Here is a 19,485-nt window from a genome sequence, read left to right on the forward strand (position 1 = left end):
CCTGGCTCTCCATGGAGAAAATCCCTTGGTCCCTGAAGTTATATTAACCACCAAATGGTATCCTAAAAGATTAAATGGATGATTTGTTCATGCCAAAAGTCATTTTCAAATCATACCCTCAGCAGACAAAACTGATCTTCTCCATTCCCAAGACACACAGGGATGAGAACACAGATATTGTCTTCTACTAAAATTTAACAAATGCTAACTTGTGCTATTGAATTTACCTATTTCTTATTTCAATAATGCAGAGCACAGGAAGGGTTTTTTTTTCCCTTACTATGAAAAATGTAAAGTGATTATATCTAAATATTTCAGTATCCTGTTCAATAGTTAGTCTATCTGGCTGAAAATGGCAATGTGGCCCCAATAGGTCTATAAATGACACAGGATTCTCCAAATAGTGTGAAAAGAGATTTCTGTAAAGAAACAGCATCTCCCATGGTACTACTTTTTTTTTTGAGTGCTTGTACCAGCTTTGTTGGACGCCTGTGTTATTTTTTACTGCATGACAGAGTCCACAGGTGAAGATTTCAGAAACGCAGCCGTTGATGACAGGAAATTTCTACTCCCATCGTCTTCCCAGTCACTATTCCCTTCCCCTCCCTTTTGCAGACGGCAGCTCTCCCATGGCCATGCACAACTGATCAGACTTTTGTCGGGTTGAAGTTCCCTGACTCACGTCACTGGGCAAGACAACAAGTACTGGTTTTGACACCTTTTTGGCAGGTGAGAGGACCACATTACTGGGGAAAGTGGGGTAGCGAGACCATCTTTGCACACATAAGCGCATAAGCCTGCTTCTAAAGCCGTGAACTTAAACTGGACCTGAAACTGCAGGTGCAAATGAGATGGCTCTATAATTTTTTGTGACAGGAATGTTTCCTTCAATGTCTTTTTGATTCTTCTTTTCCATGCTTGAAAACAGTCTTAATGTGGCATCAAGTATTATTTAGTCTAGAGGCTGCTGCATTTCTGTAGACTCCAACACAACAGTCTAAGACTACTTAACATATAGTGTGTTTTCATTCTGAGCTTTCAAAAGTCTAGAGAGAAGTGGTTAATTTTATTGTTCTCATTTTACAGCTGGGAAAACCAGGAAACTTGCTGCTCAACAGCTAGTGCACCTTATCTGTCTGTGTCAGTCAGAAGTGGCCAAGAGCAGATAGGCAGATATTGCAGAGCCCCAGCTGTCAGGTGCTAACTTCTGCAGCCACTGTGATTTGCTAACATCTGATCGTATGTCTGGATCCTCACTTGCTACATGATCCTTTCATCTCACGCTGATACAGCCATAATGCCTGCCTGCAGTAGCACATTATATCTACGTATTATAAGTCTCAGCTTAGGAAACTCCACATGCTTGGGAGACAATTTACAGACAACTGGAGGAGGAAAAGGGGTTTGGGGAAGAGAGGAAGGTCCTGATAATTTGCTATTTGCTTTTTCCTTTCCAATCCTTATCTTCACAAAACCTCTAGGCTTGATTTGATATGCTTGTGCAGTTACCAGAATACAATCAATTAAAAAGTCTGCAGTTGTTAGAAGATGCTATTTCTACATAGGCCAAGGTTGTTGCTAGCACTCAATTAATAGCAGAAAAGTTTTGAAGCCTTTGGGTTAGTCCTCAGCCAAGCAGAAAAAAAAAATAGAGATTAAATAAGATGAAGTGGCCACATGAAACTTACCTTGTACAACAAATCATAAGATGATGCAACTATTTCTTTTATCTTAATTAGGGTCTGTTCTAAGCTGAGCGCTGCAAAGCTTGCAGGTGGTGCAGCCTGCTTTTGTCTCTGTTGGTATTTAGATGCTCTGCCATCATCAATTGCTCTCAGGAAATCAAAATAAGAGAGCTTGCTGTCATGAATGCTGATTCCTAAGCTAAGGGAAAAACACAGAATGAGATATCAATGATTTTAAACAATTATCTCACTGTTGTCTGTACTGATTAATTATTATGATGTATTATTTGTACTGCAGCAGCACTTCAGGGTATGCTTGTGCTGTCAGTGTATAAACCCTGTTAGTTCCAGCCCAAGCTCCTTCTCAGGTCTAAGCCACCAATCTGATCAATTAAATGCAACCACATTCTCGGACACAGATCCAGGCCAATCTCAAGATGCTCAGGAGGAGATCTGCTTTAGCCTGGGCCCAAGTGCACAACTTTACAGTCCATCAACATTAATTTTGCGCTTTTTAAACACAGCACAGTATTTTGATCACAACCTACTGCTGAGTTTACCATCTCCACTGTGGCCAGAGGACATGTAGGCTCCCAGCCTTGTCCTTGAATCTCCTTTTCTTGTCACAGTGTAAACACAGTCTAACAGACTCTGTTGAAGAGTAGATGTTCCTTGTGCCAAGTGCTGCTACTTTCCCTTGACTTTCTGCTTTACAGAAATGCCTTTGATTTGCAGCTGCTTATGCCTCCCAATATGTCGTGATCATTACAATTCTGAGAGAAAGAAGCAGAACCACATACAGCCTGGTAAGTGTTACCAGACACAAGCTAGGACATCCAGTACCACTCTCTGATAGGGTTTTAATGGGTGTGCCAGCACAGGTTTATTCTCACTCATGATTTCTCTACCACATGGGAGGAAACCAAACCAGGTTCCGTACAATGCTTCTCATTATGGTTGTGATAGATGGGCTTATCTTCGCTCTCAACCTATACTTCGCTCTGCATGGTTTGGCAGGCTGCTAGAGAACTATTTTATAGGTTCTTGGCAGAACTTAGCCTCCCTGTGTCTCAGGCACCTGTCCTTCCCTCCTTTGGTGTGTCCACTCAGCTGCGCAGAGGGCTGACACACTTGGCCCAGCCCCTGAGGCCCTTGACTTGCAGCACGCTATGTCCAGCGAGGGTTTCTCTTCTGGTCACCTGTGGTCAGGCTGTACCTGGGAGCCCAGCTCACAGGCTCTGCAGGCTGTGCTCACACCCTGACAGGTTTCTGTCTGTCAGCTGAAACATCTGCTGGATCACAGACACCGGGGAATTTCACGTTCTGTCACATTGGAAATTCAGCAGGTTACAGAGCTGACTACAGATAGCTCCAGGTGACGACAGTGAATATATTTTTCCATCAAATATCAACACGGGGAAAGATGAGCTCTTGCATATAATTCAGGGAAATTTTTTTTGCAGAGGACTTTGTTACCAAACTAAATTAATTTTTATGAAAGATGTTTTACTATAAAATGACTGGAATGAAGGCAAGCTTCACATATGCAGAAAATATGTGAAAATAAAGTTATTTAGCATTAAAGAGTAAGACGAGAGGATGGCACTAACCATTACATGAAAAGCTAATTTCCTCCAATGTTCTATGAGTTGTGACCACTTGATGAAGAGACAGTATTTTTTAAATAAGGACTTCAAACCTCTCTAATGAGCCTGTAGAGTTCATCACCACAGCGACACAATAGCAGGGGCATGCTCTGCTCTCACTTACCCAGTATAAAGCCAATGCAGTCAGTGTGTGGAATTTCCTACCATTGAAAGACAGAGACTCTCCAGACTAAAGCATACATCGGGGATTTTGATACAGATTCATTGGCTTCCATGGAATTATTCCAGATTGACCTTACAGTTATCATCTATGGAGAGGTTTTTAATAGACTTTAATAATTTTATAGCCAATTATCAGAACTACAGATTCTTTACACACATGTGTTAGATAGAAAATTATTATACTGCAGGGGAAAGGCTGGACTTTTTTTTAGTCTTGCATTCAGCTTTTTTTTGCTAGAATTATCATCAAGGCAAGTCCTAGAAAGGCAAGACTTGACAGAGGAGATGGCCCCACTACAAAACCCTGATTTTCTTGTTTAAAACTAAATTATTGTAACGTACTTTTATCATCTGTTTCCACAGTAAATCACTGGGGACCAATGCCTCAGCTACCAATCACTAGACTATCCAGTTACAAGAATGTCTAATTAATGGGGAAAGCCAGTAAGACAAAGAGGAAGCTTTATAAAACAGGCTGGAAAAGAAATTAACTATAGACCCCATATCTGCTAGTAAGAAAAAAAATATTCAAGAGCCCTGATTTTGCATCTTGCAGCTGCACAGCACTCCCACATACTACCCATGTCAAGCTGGCTCCAATATTGGAGACAGCGTGTGGAAAAGGAAATAATCAACACCATTTCAGTGGAGAAATAAATTGCCAAGTGGGCATTAAAATTTTAGTAATAAAACTAAATGCATATGCTAATCTACTCTGTATTATTTAGAAAAGACTATTTGGATCAAGAAAGGAATAATCTGCACAAAATTACAATGAATGGAGGTGTTTATCATCAAGAGGTCTTTGAGAAAGAAACAAGCAGCAGATTCCTATTAAGGTTTCAATTCATAAAAAGTTGATCACCCAATTAAAGGTGAACTGTGAGAAGACTTTGTTAATTTTATTTCAAAAAAGAGACTGGTCTGGCAGGCTCTGGAGAACAAAACCCAGTGCTGCCAGGCATATGACCTCTGGGGGGGGCATTTGGTGTAGACAACCACAGTACCTAATGTTGGAGCAGGTCCTTTGTGTTCTTCAGCCTCTAAAAGAGAGATTTTTCTTCTTACTTATATTAACACATAGAATTAAAAGCATAGTTTTGCACGGCAGCAGCACTGGATAATTTGAAAATTATTCCTGTTTTATAGCCTGGTTTAATTCTGTTTCTATTTTGAACAGAAGTTTTACACACTTGGTCTATTAAATTGAAATTAAATAAATAAAACAAACTAGCAAACAAATTCACAGGCTCAAAGTATAGGATTTTTTTTCACTCCCATTACCTGCAGAACCAACACATTACCTAAAAAGATTTTTCACTGACAGGCAGTTTTAAGCATGTGGGTATCTCCATTAGTATTTAACAGAGCTTCTTACATGCTTAACACTAAGTAGAGGTTACTAGGCTTTGCTGGGTGTGACCAAAGAGGTGCTTAGGAGACAGATAATCATACAAACCTGTTCAGAAGACTACGGAACTGATCATGATCAAGGTAACAGTTCAATTCTTGTAGTATCCTGTGCAGGTCAGATACTGTTACATAGCCGTCTCTATTTTTATCCACTTTATGAAAGGCCTCACTGAAATCTTGGAAGTAATCCCTAAATTTATCCCTGAAAGAGAGCAGATGTTTATTTGAGCTCCTTTGTTAAATGAGATAAAAAGGATACAAACAAATATACAAAATAGGGGTGGAGGGTCAGAGAAAGATTTTGAGCTTATTTGTGTGCGATAAGTTCATATAATTTATTCAGACTGCCAAATTGTTCACAAATAAACCTCAAACCAACATCCCCCCACAATTAATTTGCACATGGAATTGCATGGCTCAAGCCTCCCATTGTAAACAAATGCTCCTTGGGTGTTTAATTGGCTGCCCTCCCCATTCAGAACCATAGCTACAGAGCATAGCGTGCTCTTTTAAAGCCTGTCCTGATTGGAGTTACAAAATATTTAGTACAGCTGTTAAAATGATAAGGGTTTGGCAGCGTACTTTCTTCTGTTTGAGGCTCCTGAAACTTTGACATAGTAAGAACTATTTCAACGAAAACACCTGAGAAAAATCTGGAGTAGCACAGGGCCTGACCCATGCCCAGGGACGAAGTAAAGAGCTTTTGCTATCTCATGTGGACTTGGGATCAACACTTTAAAACCTCTCTGAGATATTTAGCATTTCTTACACATAATCAAATTCAGGCCTCAAAATCTTGGCTCTTCCTCCCACTTCATTTAATCACATATAGTTTGCTGACATCACGGACCTTTTGATCAAACTTTGGAAACCCAAGCAATATCCCTCTCTGCCTCTTGATTCAACAAAAGCCTCTCTGCGTTCTGGCTCAAGAGGACAAGGCAAGCACGAACATCTCCCCTCACTGCATGCCTTCAACTAGCAAAGTCACTGAAGATTAATGTAAGTTCAAATAGTTGTGAATTACATCACGATACAGATTACCTACATACATTCAGCACTTACAAGATGATACCCTTATGGCAAAACCCACAAGTTTGGATCTGGGTTGATACCTACAGCTGCACACCATTTGCTCTGGGGTTGCTCTTTCTGACAGCCCTAGGGTACAAAGCACAGAGGCTGGGTTTGTAGTCAGGATTTGTAGTATAAAAGGCTTATTGCAGAGATAATATAGTTCAACAGCATAACTGACATAATGAAGCATGATTCATTGCCTCAGCCTCTCACCAACTCTAACAGCTCAGACCAGTTTACTCTGTGCCTTGTTCAGCCGCTGTCAATCAGCCAGCACCCGAGCCTTACATTTTCTTCTTTGTGGGAACAGAATCACAGAATAGTTTGGGTTGGAAAGTACGTTTAAAGGCCATCTAGTCCAAACCCCCTAAAGGAGAAGGGACATCACCAACCAGATCAGGTTGCTCAGAGGCCCCTCCAACCTGGCCTTGAATGTTTCCAGGGATCGGGCATCCACCAGCTCTCTGGGAAACCTATTCCAGTGTTTCACCACCCTCCTTGTAAAAAAAAATTCTTCCTTACATCTAGTCCAAATTTATCCTCTTTTATATGGGCTTGGTATGCAATGCCCTCGCTACCCAACAGGTGATAACCTTCATGACTTTCTGCATTGTGTCATCTTCTGTACAGCCTCACCAAACCTAGCCCACTTCCTTCTGAAATAGGATAATACTTCTTTAAATACTGTATTTTGAGGTGTTATGTCATTATGTGTGTTGTTTTCAAGAGCAGACTCCTTGAATGCTCTAGAAAGTATGTCTTTGATCAGTAATTATTTCTCCAACTTAAAATTTATTATCAAATTGCATGGTTTTACCTAGAAAAAATAGCCCACTAAAAGTCATACTGTTTTTATATTCTGGAAGCTGGTCTTTCTTTTGCCTACAAAGTGGTTTGTCTCAGCTCTGACCATAACAGCTCGATAAACAAAAATGTGACATTTCTTACAATCTCAGTCTGTGCCTCAAATTGTGGTGTTGACAAGCACCCTAGGAACACAGGCCACATATTTCCATTGATTATTATTTCAATAATAATGCCTGTAAGGCATCTTTTGAAGACTTTGTCTGTCTGCTAGTGCCAATATATATAAGGCCAGAAGTTGTCTTCATTAATGCCTTTAATTTGGTAATTCTTTTCCCAGATTTACAGCCCAGTATGTCCATTTTGTGTAGTAACTCAAAAGCTACTTGCACAGATTGCCTGTGTGATATGAACTCTCATGTAACACTCACGTCCTAACAGGCCTCTGGACACCCTTGTTATCTTTGTGGATGGCATATTTGTAATGACTCTGTTTTATCTTGTTGACAGTTAATCTTTTATGTTATTTCTCTGCCCTTACATTTGCATTTCTGTCTAATCCTACTTCTCAGGCCCTCTTGGATACTTTTTTCAGATTCCCTACTGGTTTTCTCTATACTTGACGTCTTCAATATCTATTTAAGCAGCCACAGTTGCTTCAAGTGAATGGCTTTTCCTAAACCTTCCTGTGAAAACTCAAGAATGGACTTTAAACCCAAAGGAAGTCTCCGAAAGCAGATTATCCTGTTCAGTGGTCTAAAAATGCATAGTGTTAAACTCCTGTCATGCAAGGAGGTTTGCTTGGATCCAGCAGAAGAATCTGAATTTGTAATTTTTGTAAAAATTGATTAAGATTTGTAAAAGCATATGCAGCCGTTTTACCTGAAAATATCCTTTATAATATTGTGTCTGTCCTGAAGCATATACTTGGCCCCATTGGATGCTAGGACAATCTCAGAGACTTGTCTTTTGATCTTCCTGTTGCTAATTGGCTCTTCCGTTTCTAAACTTCCCACCATTACTCCTACATAATCTAGCTCCTTTACAAGCTCTCTCTCACAACCAGAGGAATGTTCCTAGCAGCACATATTGCTGTGAAAATACAGCTGTATATTCTGTGTCCACTTTATCTCTGACAGTAAAGATTTCTGGGTACTGATTTCCTGTGTTTATGATTCCTTCATCAGACTGATTCCTTTAACCAAGCCCAGAGCTAGGCATATTTTAGACCAAATATTAGCTCTTTCTGCCTATAAACTTAAACTGCTGTGTTTATCTTCACTTTTCAATTTAAGTTCATATAATACTTCAGTAGGAATTAGATTCTCAGTAGACACCCTCAGTTTCAACAGATCAGATTCCTGAGCCAAACAGTGTGTTTGGAGGGAATATTGACTTAGCACCAGTTTTGAATTTAAAGGTGTTTATTCTTAGTCTATAGCCCCCTTATGCAACTTTTGCACAGAATCTCTGTATGGTATTTTGTTATGTTGGTTTGTGCACCATCTCATCTGGGGATATGGAGGGTATTCTCTTTTGCTTCTACTTTTCCAGTTGCAAAGTCTCGCAAAATAACTGTATTTTTTTGTAGCTCCTGCAGAATTTCTAAACTCCTGGACTTAATATGAATTTGAAAATTCTAACATGTTTCGCTTTGGCTACTTCTTGCAGATAGCTCTAAACAGTCTCTTCAAAACTCTCCTGGTTACCTTTCCTGACAGACAGCATGTCCTGCTGCCATTCTGGTATTTCCTACTGTCCCTTATGACTGACCTAGCTTGACTAAACACATTTTTCTATCCTCCTTCCTTTTTTTTTTTTTTTTAAGATCCCACCTTCTTGGGATCTTTTCTATATCTTTGGATCTTTGATGCCAATCACTATTTGATCCCTTAAAATGGAATCTCAGAAAACGTCACATCTACTTGACTGATCTGTTATTTTAAGATCAGCTAAAAATTCTTCAAAAGATTCCTCCTTCTGCATTCTCATATGAAACCCATGCCTTTCAAAAGTTGAAGTGTCCTTGGGAGTGTAATATTCCTTCAACTTACTTTCTGTAGCTGCATGGATTGCCCTCTCACCCTGGCTTAGTTTCATGCCATTAAAAACTTTGATAACTCCTACTCCTGTAATATTCCAGAAAATAGTTGTGAGCTTCCTTATGATTAATCTAGCCATTGTATATAGGTTTTAAAGCATGATGTGAATCTTTTCAAGGAAACTGCAATATTGCCAGTGTGTTTGAGACTCTCTAAAAGCCCCTAAAGAGCTATCACCTGTTCTCTCACTTTCAAATATCTTTTTTCTAGTTAATTCCTTCCTCTTTTTCACATTTTGCTCCTGTTACCATGTGGTACTTGGTTTACGCTCAAAGCAAGACTTGTACTGGGAAGAGCACAGAAGTATGCTGCAGAGGGTGCACATTACTCAGAGTGCACTTGCATTGCACTCAAGCTGGCTTTACTGTCCTGAATCTCCACATGTCTAATTACTGACTAACTAGCTCAGACTCCTTCAAACGCCTCTTAGATATGAGACCCGAGAGATCCAACATCTACTAATTACATCTCTGAGTTTTAACTTTTATTATGTTCAGAAGTCTACAGACTTTCCAACAGAGACACACTTCTAAAATCTCCTGTCAGGATTTGCTTTTTTTGAGTTACTGTAATGTGCCACAGCTTAAAAACCACGGCTTTACAGCAAAGGGGCAATGGTGGAGGAGGATGGGTGCTGAGGCCTAGCAAGAGACCAAGACTGTCACACCGAGGAAGCAGGATACAGCAGCCTAAAAGCCAAAAACAGCTGACCTCCCTAAGGGCAGTTTGTGATTTCAGTGAGAGACTGATCTCCTCCAGCCCCGGAAGGCTGTTTAGCACTGCTCCTTGCATCTTGCAAGGGTGTGCTTTGAAGGTGTGATATGGTCCACCTTGTACTCCCATTGCAGAAAAGTTCCGGAACCCTTTTCAGGTGTATGTTACTTTCAGTGCCACTCTTCATCACCACTATCATCTTCCACTTAAATCTTCCCAAAGAAAGTAAAGGCTAAAGTAAAATCAAAGCAGTTTTGCCATCCATATTTTTGGAAAATTGAGGCATTCAACATTTTTGGACTGATAAAAGATTTACAAGCAGTAATTATTCCACTCACAGCAGTAAATATGTGCTTGGAGAAAATGAGGATTAAAACCACAGATCAAGATAGATTGCCAAAAAACCAATATTTTCTTGCAAATGTTTTGTATTTTTCTTGAAGAGCTGGAGAGCCACTGTTCAATGTCTGTTTCTAATTTGGGTGATTTGTTCCCGTGAGTTACAACAAAAGCAAAAGGAAAAAAAGTGTACAGCAATATGTTTTGAATTTTAAGATGTCCAGAGCTTTTGTTTGCCTCGCAGTGTGTAATCACTGCTCCAAATCTTTTAGGATGAGGTTCACAGCCCTTGCAGAAAGCCAGAAGAAAGGGCACAGGCTGGATGCAGCCACTGTGCAAATAGAAATGAGAGAGCTTAAGCAAGATCACAGAAGGGAGAGTGGGTGCTGCTCCCAGTGCTGGTGAAGTGGATCCTATAACCAGCAAATTCACACCTCAGGCAAATACCTCCTCTCAGTCTCACACCATGAATTTGACAGGTGAAGGGAATCGGTTTTACAACTCATTGAGAATTAAATGGGGGCTGAGACCCATGTGGATTCCCAGAGTTATGTTTTGTGGCCACTGTGTCTGCTTTCCTGACCGAGAGGAGATTTCCTTACACTGACCTTTACAGCAGAAGGGCACGGTGCCCACCTGTGCTTCCCGTATTTCAGCCGTATAACGTGGTCCTGAAGCAGAAGACTGACACTTGGCTGGATCACTGCCTTCACAGCCATGATGTGGATGGATTTAATCTGTCAGACAATTATGCGAACTTAAGAGCCATTTATGGCTCTCCAGGGCCTTACGTGAAATCTGAGAAATTCAAAGGCCTGGATTCAACTCCTCTTGCACTTCCAGCTTTCCAAGAGAGAAAACCAGACAGGAACTGCTACCACGGAACTGCTCCCACTGGCCAGGAGGCAAGTGAGGAAGTGTGGGAGATGAGAACTTTCAGAGAACTAAAAAGTGGCAATAATCGATAACAACACACTTTTGCAGACCAGGAGCGATTAAACTGTGAACTCATTCCCAAAGGAAGCTGCAGACGCCAGAAATTTCAAAAGAAATTTAAGAATGGAACGGGATGTCTTACATGTATAAATTAATAAAAGCCAGAATCTAACATACAACTATAACATAATTTTTGAAAGGGATATAGAAGTCTGCAGGCTTAAACCAAACTCCATCATTGCCCAGGAAGAAACAGCGCTGCTGCAGGGGGCAGAATATTCCATGTCCATCTATTAGAAGGCTGCTCCACCTCAACCAGAAACATCTGGCTCTGGTTGCCAGCAGGTAACCAAATCCAGTGATACTTGACCTGGTCTACCAATTTCTGTTTTCCTCCAAATTATGGTTAAGCAGTGCTATGCACTCGTATGTATGTATTTGTGTGTCTAGTTGCCATATACATAGTTCTATACATAGTTGTTATGCTAGGTTCTCAGAAGTAAATAATTCTAAACTTTGTGGACCTGCCAGCATGTCACATCATGACTATTTTATTTTTACCCAGCATGGCTTCCCCATTGATTTAATTACTCTCCAGCTGCTTCAGGATGAGTATTTGCATCTTTGAACCACACTGCATAATTTCTTCTTGCAGCACAGCATCTTCCCTACTTGCAGACCTGCTTCTTATTTCTAGCATTGGAGGCAGGTCTGCCTTGCACTTGGCATTGCACTAACCGGAAAGAAATGACCAAAAGAGGTTTAATCCAAGTGTAAGATGAGAGACAACTGTTTGTTACAACATATGGAGCAGAAGAGCCCAGTATGAGACAATTAGGGCCTAAGCTTCACATCAGACAGTTACAAATATAGTAATGAGCAATGCCTACAACACAGCAGCTGCCTGACCATCTCTGTTGTATATTATGCAATTTTTTACAGGTGGAACACTAGTTGATACCTGTGGGTGTCATAAGTACAGTTTATGTCAGAGAGCTGCAATGCAGGTGGGAGAGTTGTGATGCTGAAAAGAAAGGACAGTTTTGCCCTTGATTCCTTCAGCCTATTTGGGATACTGAAAAACAGAATTAAAAAGGCAGGGTAAGAAGGCAAAAGCCTTAGCTTACAGGCTTCTCTCTGTGTTTTGTGGGGTTTTTTTTGTCTAATGATTTCCCAAGTTGCCTCTTTATCTGCCAGACAAGGCTGCTCTTCTTTGTTTATGAGTGTATCACCTTTACCAACAAAGTCATGGGGAATTATCATTCTTATCAATAACAATTTATTAGTTCCTACAACTTTCAGACACTTTCCAAGCACAAAAGAAAGCAAATCTACGCTCTTCGGGGTCTATTTTCACATGTTATTTGCTCCTGAGGGTTTATACTCCTAAATTAAAAAAACCAAAACAAAACCAAAAAACATACAGTTCAGGAGAAGAGTGAAAGCACAAGCAGAAAACATGATAAGCATCCAGGTGATGTCTATCCACAACCTGGAAATATAAAGTTTTAACAGCACTGTACTGGGGCAGAGGATTTTCCTGCTGCCTCAGTCTGCTGGCAGGTGCAGGAATCCTACAGCAGCAGCAGGCTAATCACTGCTGACTCACTAGGGCAAGCATGGATCATTAGACTCCACTCTGAGTAGGATCATTTTGTTGTTTGTTTGTCAAATGCTCTTCTCAGGAGCAATGACCTATTAACTCTGCAAGTGTTGAATTTGTTTGAGGCATAGACTCCTCTTTCTTGGAGACGAGATGATTATTTCTGTCACATGGAGCCAGGGTCTATCCTTGTCAGGGCTGTGTTTTACTGCATCTACAAAGCCATTTATTAACAATTTAACTAGCTGTTAGAGGGATATGAAGCCAACTGTGATTGCTACTTGGCGCTCATCCAAGGGACAGGGTAGGATATGGGACCACGGTGTCCTACACATTCAGCCATTCCAGCTGCAAGAAAAGCCCCTGTTGAGCGTAATCAGGTAGATCTAAGTCTACATGCCCAAAGCAGTCTGAGAAGAGGAGACCTGCAGGGTGACACAAACTGCACTTGTTCTTCTCCCTGACAGCAGCATTAGGACTGGAACCACAAGCTGAGACAGTACCCATAAACAGGACAGGGAGTGCTCTGGGCACAGAGGCCAGCTGGCACATCTCTGCTAGTGCACCTTTTTAGCTGCCGAAAGGGAGCAGCTGCCTGTAAAGTGCCTATTAGGAACAGTCCTTGAAGGAGCAGTCCCAAACAGTGCTGGGAGTGATCAGGGAAACCATTAGGTGACATAGGCCAAAGCATGACAATGACTGTTTTGGCAGTCTAGCGGCATAGATGACTGAGTCTGGGAATGTCTCTGGACATTCTGATTTGTCAATACAGCTGCTGCCCTAAAGTCTGTAAATAAGTAATATAAGCCATGAGGAATATCTATTTAAAAAATCTCACAGTGCACACTGAGCTAGTCTTACCTCCAGCAAATCAAGGGAATAACACTACGGATAAGCTTGGTCCGAGAGCTTCCGAGATTCCTTTTCAGAGTCTCTTTTTTTTTTTAATTACATTTGTATTGTAGACAATGTCATCTTAACAAACTAAACACATAGAAAGTTATATGCTAAGCTCATAAATAACTTACGTGATCTGCTTTTTTATTTTTCTTACATGCAGAGCATTAGTTTGCTGTTTCTGCTGCTCTTCCAGATTTGAATCCTTCTTTTGTTTATTATAAGGTGCTTGTAAACGTACATAGCTGTCTTCTGTGATGTGTCTGCTGAGCCCGGTGTCAGTGGGTACAAAGTCTATCCCCAGTTTCTGTAAAAATTCTTGGTGAGTAAGATATCCTTTCGCATCTGTATCATACCTTGAAAAAGAAATGCTCTTTTTAAATATTCATGTGTTCTTCATAGAAAGGCATTACAGATGTCCTTAAGTGACTTAACAGCTTAAATCTCACTGACTTCCCTTCCTTATAGAGGTGCCATAACACACTGAATGAGTGACTTCATATGAGACTCGAAAGATAGGGCTTACGCATTGTAATCACTGAGTCTATTCTGAAAATACTACCCTGAGGACCAAATTGTCAGTAGTATTCTCCAGCTCTCAGTACTGCTGCTTTCCAGTGTCTTCCTTGAGATGCAGAGAACTGGGCTCCCAAAAATTCAGTCTCAAGTGTTTCAAACTGGTCAGACAAGTTGGAGATGCTCAGAATTGTAATCATCCTTCAGAAACATGGGTTTAGCTTCATAAACACTTTTCATATTTTCTTATATATAAACCAGTCTATAGGCTTTTCCCCCTGCAGTTTCTCCCCCTGCTAGTACTCTGATGCATGGTAATGCCTAATTTAGCCTCAGCTTCACTCTAATCCCTTTATTCAAGTTACAGGCATATCAGGCACGTAAGACATTTTAGCTATTCTATAAAAGGGGTGGCTGATGGGATTGAAGTTTTGCAGCAGATAACTGCATGAAAAGGATACTCTTCAATGTGCCATGGCATCCATAAGGAATAAGAATGGAAAGTAAAATCTAATGGAGTAGAAAATAATTCAGAGATGAATCGGTGCTAAGAAAAAAAACTGTATAGTTAATGCAGTTTGAAATCAAAATGGGATACACTCAGTTTCTATGTTAAAGAGTGATTATTTTTTTTAAATAGACCTGTAATGAAGGTAGCTTTTTATATAATGTCACATACAGCTGACATCTATGCCATTTCAAACACAGTTTATAGCACAGCTCCTCTTTGTTGGAGGCAGACAAGTATTTTCCCCGACTTGACAACAAATTACTTGTCTATAAAAACATTCCACGATATTACTTGCCATCTTTACACAGCATGAAATTACCTTGCTTTCTTTTGTTATGTATTTGGTATGTAGCGTTTTTCTTTTGACTGAATCACTTTTATTTACGTTGAAAATACTGTAAGTAAATTCAGTGTTCTGGAAAGGAGAGGCTGCTAGCACTGCCTTCAGACAGGTATGCAATGCAGACCCTCCACAGAGCTCCTCGACAGAAGCTTTCTCTGCAGTTCCCAGCTGACCTGAGACACTTGGAACTTGGAACTGATTTTCACCCATCACAAACTAAAGCAGATGTTTGTGTGTATTAAAAAAAATTGATGAGAAAGAAGTTAATTTAACCAGTGACCTAAGGTGCCATCCAAGAAGAAAATGCATGTTAAATTAAAGGGATCAGTGATACTGAAGCCAAAAGAGTGTCTTATTGGAAACTAGTGGATCTAATTGTATTCTTGAGCTTAGTATGATAAGACACAGTGTCATGATCTGAGGTCACAATCATAACAAAATAAAAGATTTCTTGTGCAGGGTTATCTATTGTCATTTACTGCACTACCAAAGGCTCTGTAATCCTATAAAGGTACATTATTGCAAGAGCTCATAATTTAGAGTTGTCATACCTGGCCCAAAGCTGCTTAAATTCTTCTGGGGTGATTGGAATGCCAAAACTGAACAAGACTTTCTTCAAGTCCTCTGACTGTATAATGCCATTTCCTTCACTGTCAAATCCCTGAAAATTCTGGAATGTAAAAGAAATCATCACTAACAAGAACCAACAAGTTTGACAAAATGTTGATCTCTCTATAAGCTCAATGAATAATGGGAAATGAGAAAGAAATGAAAAATCATGCATGTCTGAATTTCATCTTTTGGTGTTTTTTAATTTGATTTGCACTGTTTCCTACTTGCCGCTATGGATGTGCAACTCTCGAAAACTTGAATTGGGATTGACATCACAGGAGTTTAGGTGATGTACTCTGTGTGGAAAGTTTCTTACTGACGGCAAACACAAGGGATATGAGCATGAGAACCATTCATGCAAGTGTGGATACACCCACTGCTAAAGCATGCCCAGTGGAAGATGAAAGAACTGGAAAATGACAGACCTGCAGATTTTCTCCCTGACTTGTTCTATACTAGTATGAATTAGATTTAGTTTTGGATTTTTGGTTGGTTGGGTTTGTTGGGTTTTTTACCATTCATCGTCTTTGTCAGTGACATGGACAGTGGGATCGAGTGCACCCTCAGCAAGTTCGCCAACGACACCAACCTATATGGTGCAGTGAACATGTTGGAGGGAAGGGATGCCATCCAGAGGGACCTTGACAGGCTGCAAAGGTGGGCCCGTGCCAACCTCATGAAGTTCAACCAGGCCAAGTGCAAGGTCCTGCACCTGGGTCAGGGTAATCCCAGGCACAAATACAGGCTGTGCAGAGAATGGATTGAGAGCAGCCCTGAGGATAAGGACTTGGGAGTGCTGGTGGACGATAAGCTCAACATGAGCCATCAATGTGCATTGCAGCCCAAAAACCCAACTGCATCCTGGGCTGCATTAAAATAAGTGTGGCCAGCAAGTCAAGGGAGGTGATTCTCCCCCTGTATTTTGCTCTTGTGAGACCCCACCAGGAGTACCGCATCCAGCTCTGTAGCCCCCAACATAAGAAGGATGTAGACCTGTTAGATCAGAAAGCTGAAGCACCTCTCCTATGAGGACAGGCTGAGAGAGTTGGGGCTGTTCAGCCGGGAGAAGAGAAGGCTCCGAGGAGAACTTATAGCGGCCTTCCAGTACCTAAGTGGGCCTATAGGAAAGATGGGGAGAAGCTCTTCAGCAGGGCCTATTGTGATAGGACGAGGGATAATGGTTTCATAATAGAGGGAGGTAGATTTAGATTAGATATTAGGAAAAAAAATTTTACAATGAGGATTGTAGAACACTGGAACAGGTTGCCCAGAGAGGTGGTAGATGCTCCATCCCTGGAAACATTCAAGTCCAGGTTGGACGGGGCTCTCAGGAACAACCTGATCTAGTTGGGGATGTCCCTGCTCCTTTCAGGGGGGTTGGACTAGATGGCTTTTAAAGGTTCCTTCCAACCCAAAATATTCTGTGATTCTATGATTTTATCTTACAAAATGAGTCTACCAGTACTATTGTCTGATTTACACGAACATTTAATGAAAAATATTATATTCATTTTTCCTTGTGCTGCTCTGTTGTCCAAACATTGCAACTACTCAAGAAGTTAAAAAAGAGTAAAAGGTGAAAATAATATTTATAGGATGAATTTGTGAGATTCTCTTTGGATGGTGTAAGAATCGCAGGCAATGCTTCATTGTGCTGAGCAACATGGGTGTCAGCAGCGGAGTAGGTGTGTGTTTGTGTACAGTACATAGTCAAGCAGGCCTCAGATGAAGCCCATTACTACTCTTACAATAGAAACATTAAATAAAACCAACAATAGTAAAATGTTGAGAAAGGTTTAGAAATAACTGAAATAGCACCTACTACATAATTAATGTTACAAAAATTGAATATTATTCAAAATGTTGATTTTTTAATCACACAGTAAGTTTTTATCATTAATGAGCTATTTTGCAAGGGTCTCTGAATATTTATAGACTCTGAAGATCAACATTGCATAATGTTCTGAAATCTATTAGTGCTGCTTATTTATTTAAAGAAAACATTCTTCTTACCCTTGCTAGGTCATGCCATCTGGTTCTTGCTTTGATAACAAGGTAGTAATGAGCGTCATCACAAGCTAGCTCTGCATCCGTTATCTCTTTTTTTCTCAGAAAAGAAAAAAAATAAAGTAACAACTAACTATGTTTTACATTAGTGGGATCTTTAATCTCCACAAGTTTCCTTCCCTTTTGTTGTTCTTCACAGTACTGGTGGTTTTGTTTCCTAGTTTCTAAGATACCCATTAAAGACTGTTACTTCACATCTGTGTAAACTTAATTCTTTAAATACTGCCTTATTTCCCTAGCTGCAGGTTAGTGAAGATGTTTTAAATTTTGTAATTCCCTATTTATTTTCAAATCAATGTTGTTCAATTCTCCCTCAAACTCAAGAGCCAGCATGGATCATTTATACGCATAGAAGGAAGTGTTAATTATCTCAGAAACAATTATATCCTGGAGTGACTCCAGGAAGATTATCCTTGATTTACATCAATAACATAGATCAAAACTATCTTTGTGAGTCACCAAGGCATGGATAGTAAGCCTGGAGACTAAGACCCACATGTGAAAATTCAGCTGCCATTACAAGTGCAGTTTTTGGGGGGCCTGGTGCTCCTGATTGAATCCAAGCATGCAGAGGAATATGGGTGCTTCTGATTAGGATCCAGCATAGCTGTCACACTACACAGAAAGCGAAATCTGTGTGCTACAGAAGGGCACACCTACCTTACAATCAAGGGGACCTTACATCTCACCGTTCTTTGAAACAATGCACCTTGCTTCAACTGAGAAGAGAAGCCCTTCTTTTGGTGCCCAGTTCTCTTTAGCTTTTCTAAGTACTTCCAGTTAGAAAACTGAGGAAAGGCTGGTCATTTATCTTAACACACAGCTGCCCACCTCATGCTACAACCCAGCACCCATTTCTCCTCCAGCTATTGCTTTGTAAGGAAATGCGTCAGACATGTGGCTTTAGAGCCTGGTTTAGCCATTCTCCAGAGTACATTCCCTGGACCAAGATTCTCAGAGAGGCAGAGAAATTTTGGTTCTGCAGACCAGGCAAGATGTGGTAACTACATCTGACCTACCCAGAAATTAGGTCCTGGAGAACTGCAACACTGCAAACTCAGCCTCTTCAGAGCTCCCAGGGCTCTGGGCCTTGACAGCCTTGGCCGAGAGCTCCATTTGGGTTTAGAAACATGAATGCTACATTAATCTATTTTAGGTGCCTGGGAACCTTCTGAGTTTCCTCCACTCCCACTGATTGAGACAAGATTCCATAAACTTAAATGATCGACAAAAAAAAAAAAAGTCTAAAAACTTATCTGGGAAAATGCAAGTGTTCTTAAGGCTTTAAATCACTGTATTTTCTTTGCTGGACTTCTGAAACAGTAATAGTGTTTGAAATGAGGAAATTCTAGAGCTAAATTCAAAATGTTTCAGTATCTAGCTAAGCCCAAACTGAAACAGAAATGAAACTGCAACAGTAATTGGTCTCAGGCTCCAACTGTTAGCAAGACTCAATCATCATCAGTTTCCTTTCTTGTTTTAGTCTGATGTCCTTGATTCACTCAGTTGTCCAACTCAGGAAAAAAATGAAAACAAACCAAGCAGATAAATATTACTAATGTCAGAGCCAACAGTAATGCTGTAAGAGACAAATAAAAACTGGGAAATAAGCCTATGTGTATATATCACATCTTCACTGCCACAGCGGAGATGAGTTGCTGATCAGGAGCTTTTTCAGTCCTGCTGTATCATCTTGTCATTATTTTTATGAATTTATCTCTGTTTGCCTAGGTAAACAGAGTTTCACACTGAGTTTTTAGAATGAATTTTTTAGTGCCTAAATGCTATTTATCATTAAATCTAAGCTCAAACTTTAATATTCCAGATGTTTTAAGCAGCATCACTTCCCACAGGAAAGGAGGCTGCAGCACTATTCTTCCTATCCTCCACCTCCTCCACAGTGCCTCAGTGCTTCTGTGCACCCCACCTCATTTTGCCCGCTCTCAGTGTCCTGGCAGCATAAAGGTCTGGAGCGTGAGGCTTCGGGCTACTGTAATGTACACTGGCAACAATATTAGTCTCAGCACTCACAGACAT

General features: G+C 40.5%; 1 protein-coding gene across 1 annotated transcript in view; it reads right to left on the reverse strand.

Moving 5' to 3' along the window:
• The window catches only part of EFCAB6 (EF-hand calcium binding domain 6), a 105,936-nt gene that overhangs the window by 24,877 nt on the left and 61,574 nt on the right, over nt 1-19,485 (reverse strand). The window contains exons 15-20 of the mRNA XM_086747825.1: nt 17,395-17,488; nt 15,321-15,439; nt 13,557-13,755; nt 10,600-10,700; nt 4,974-5,129; nt 1,689-1,884 (exon numbers count right to left, since the gene is read on the reverse strand). Of these exons, the coding sequence (XP_086603951.1) occupies nt 1,689-1,884; nt 4,974-5,129; nt 10,600-10,700; nt 13,557-13,755; nt 15,321-15,439; nt 17,395-17,488 (865 nt within the window). The remainder of the gene's footprint in view (nt 1-1,688; nt 1,885-4,973; nt 5,130-10,599; nt 10,701-13,556; nt 13,756-15,320; nt 15,440-17,394; nt 17,489-19,485) is intronic.

Source organism: Chlamydotis macqueenii, chromosome 1 (assembly GCF_036417535.1).
Source record: "Chlamydotis macqueenii isolate bChlMac1 chromosome 1, bChlMac1.mat, whole genome shotgun sequence".
In the NCBI taxonomy this organism is placed as follows: domain Eukaryota; kingdom Metazoa; phylum Chordata; class Aves; order Otidiformes; family Otididae; genus Chlamydotis; species Chlamydotis macqueenii.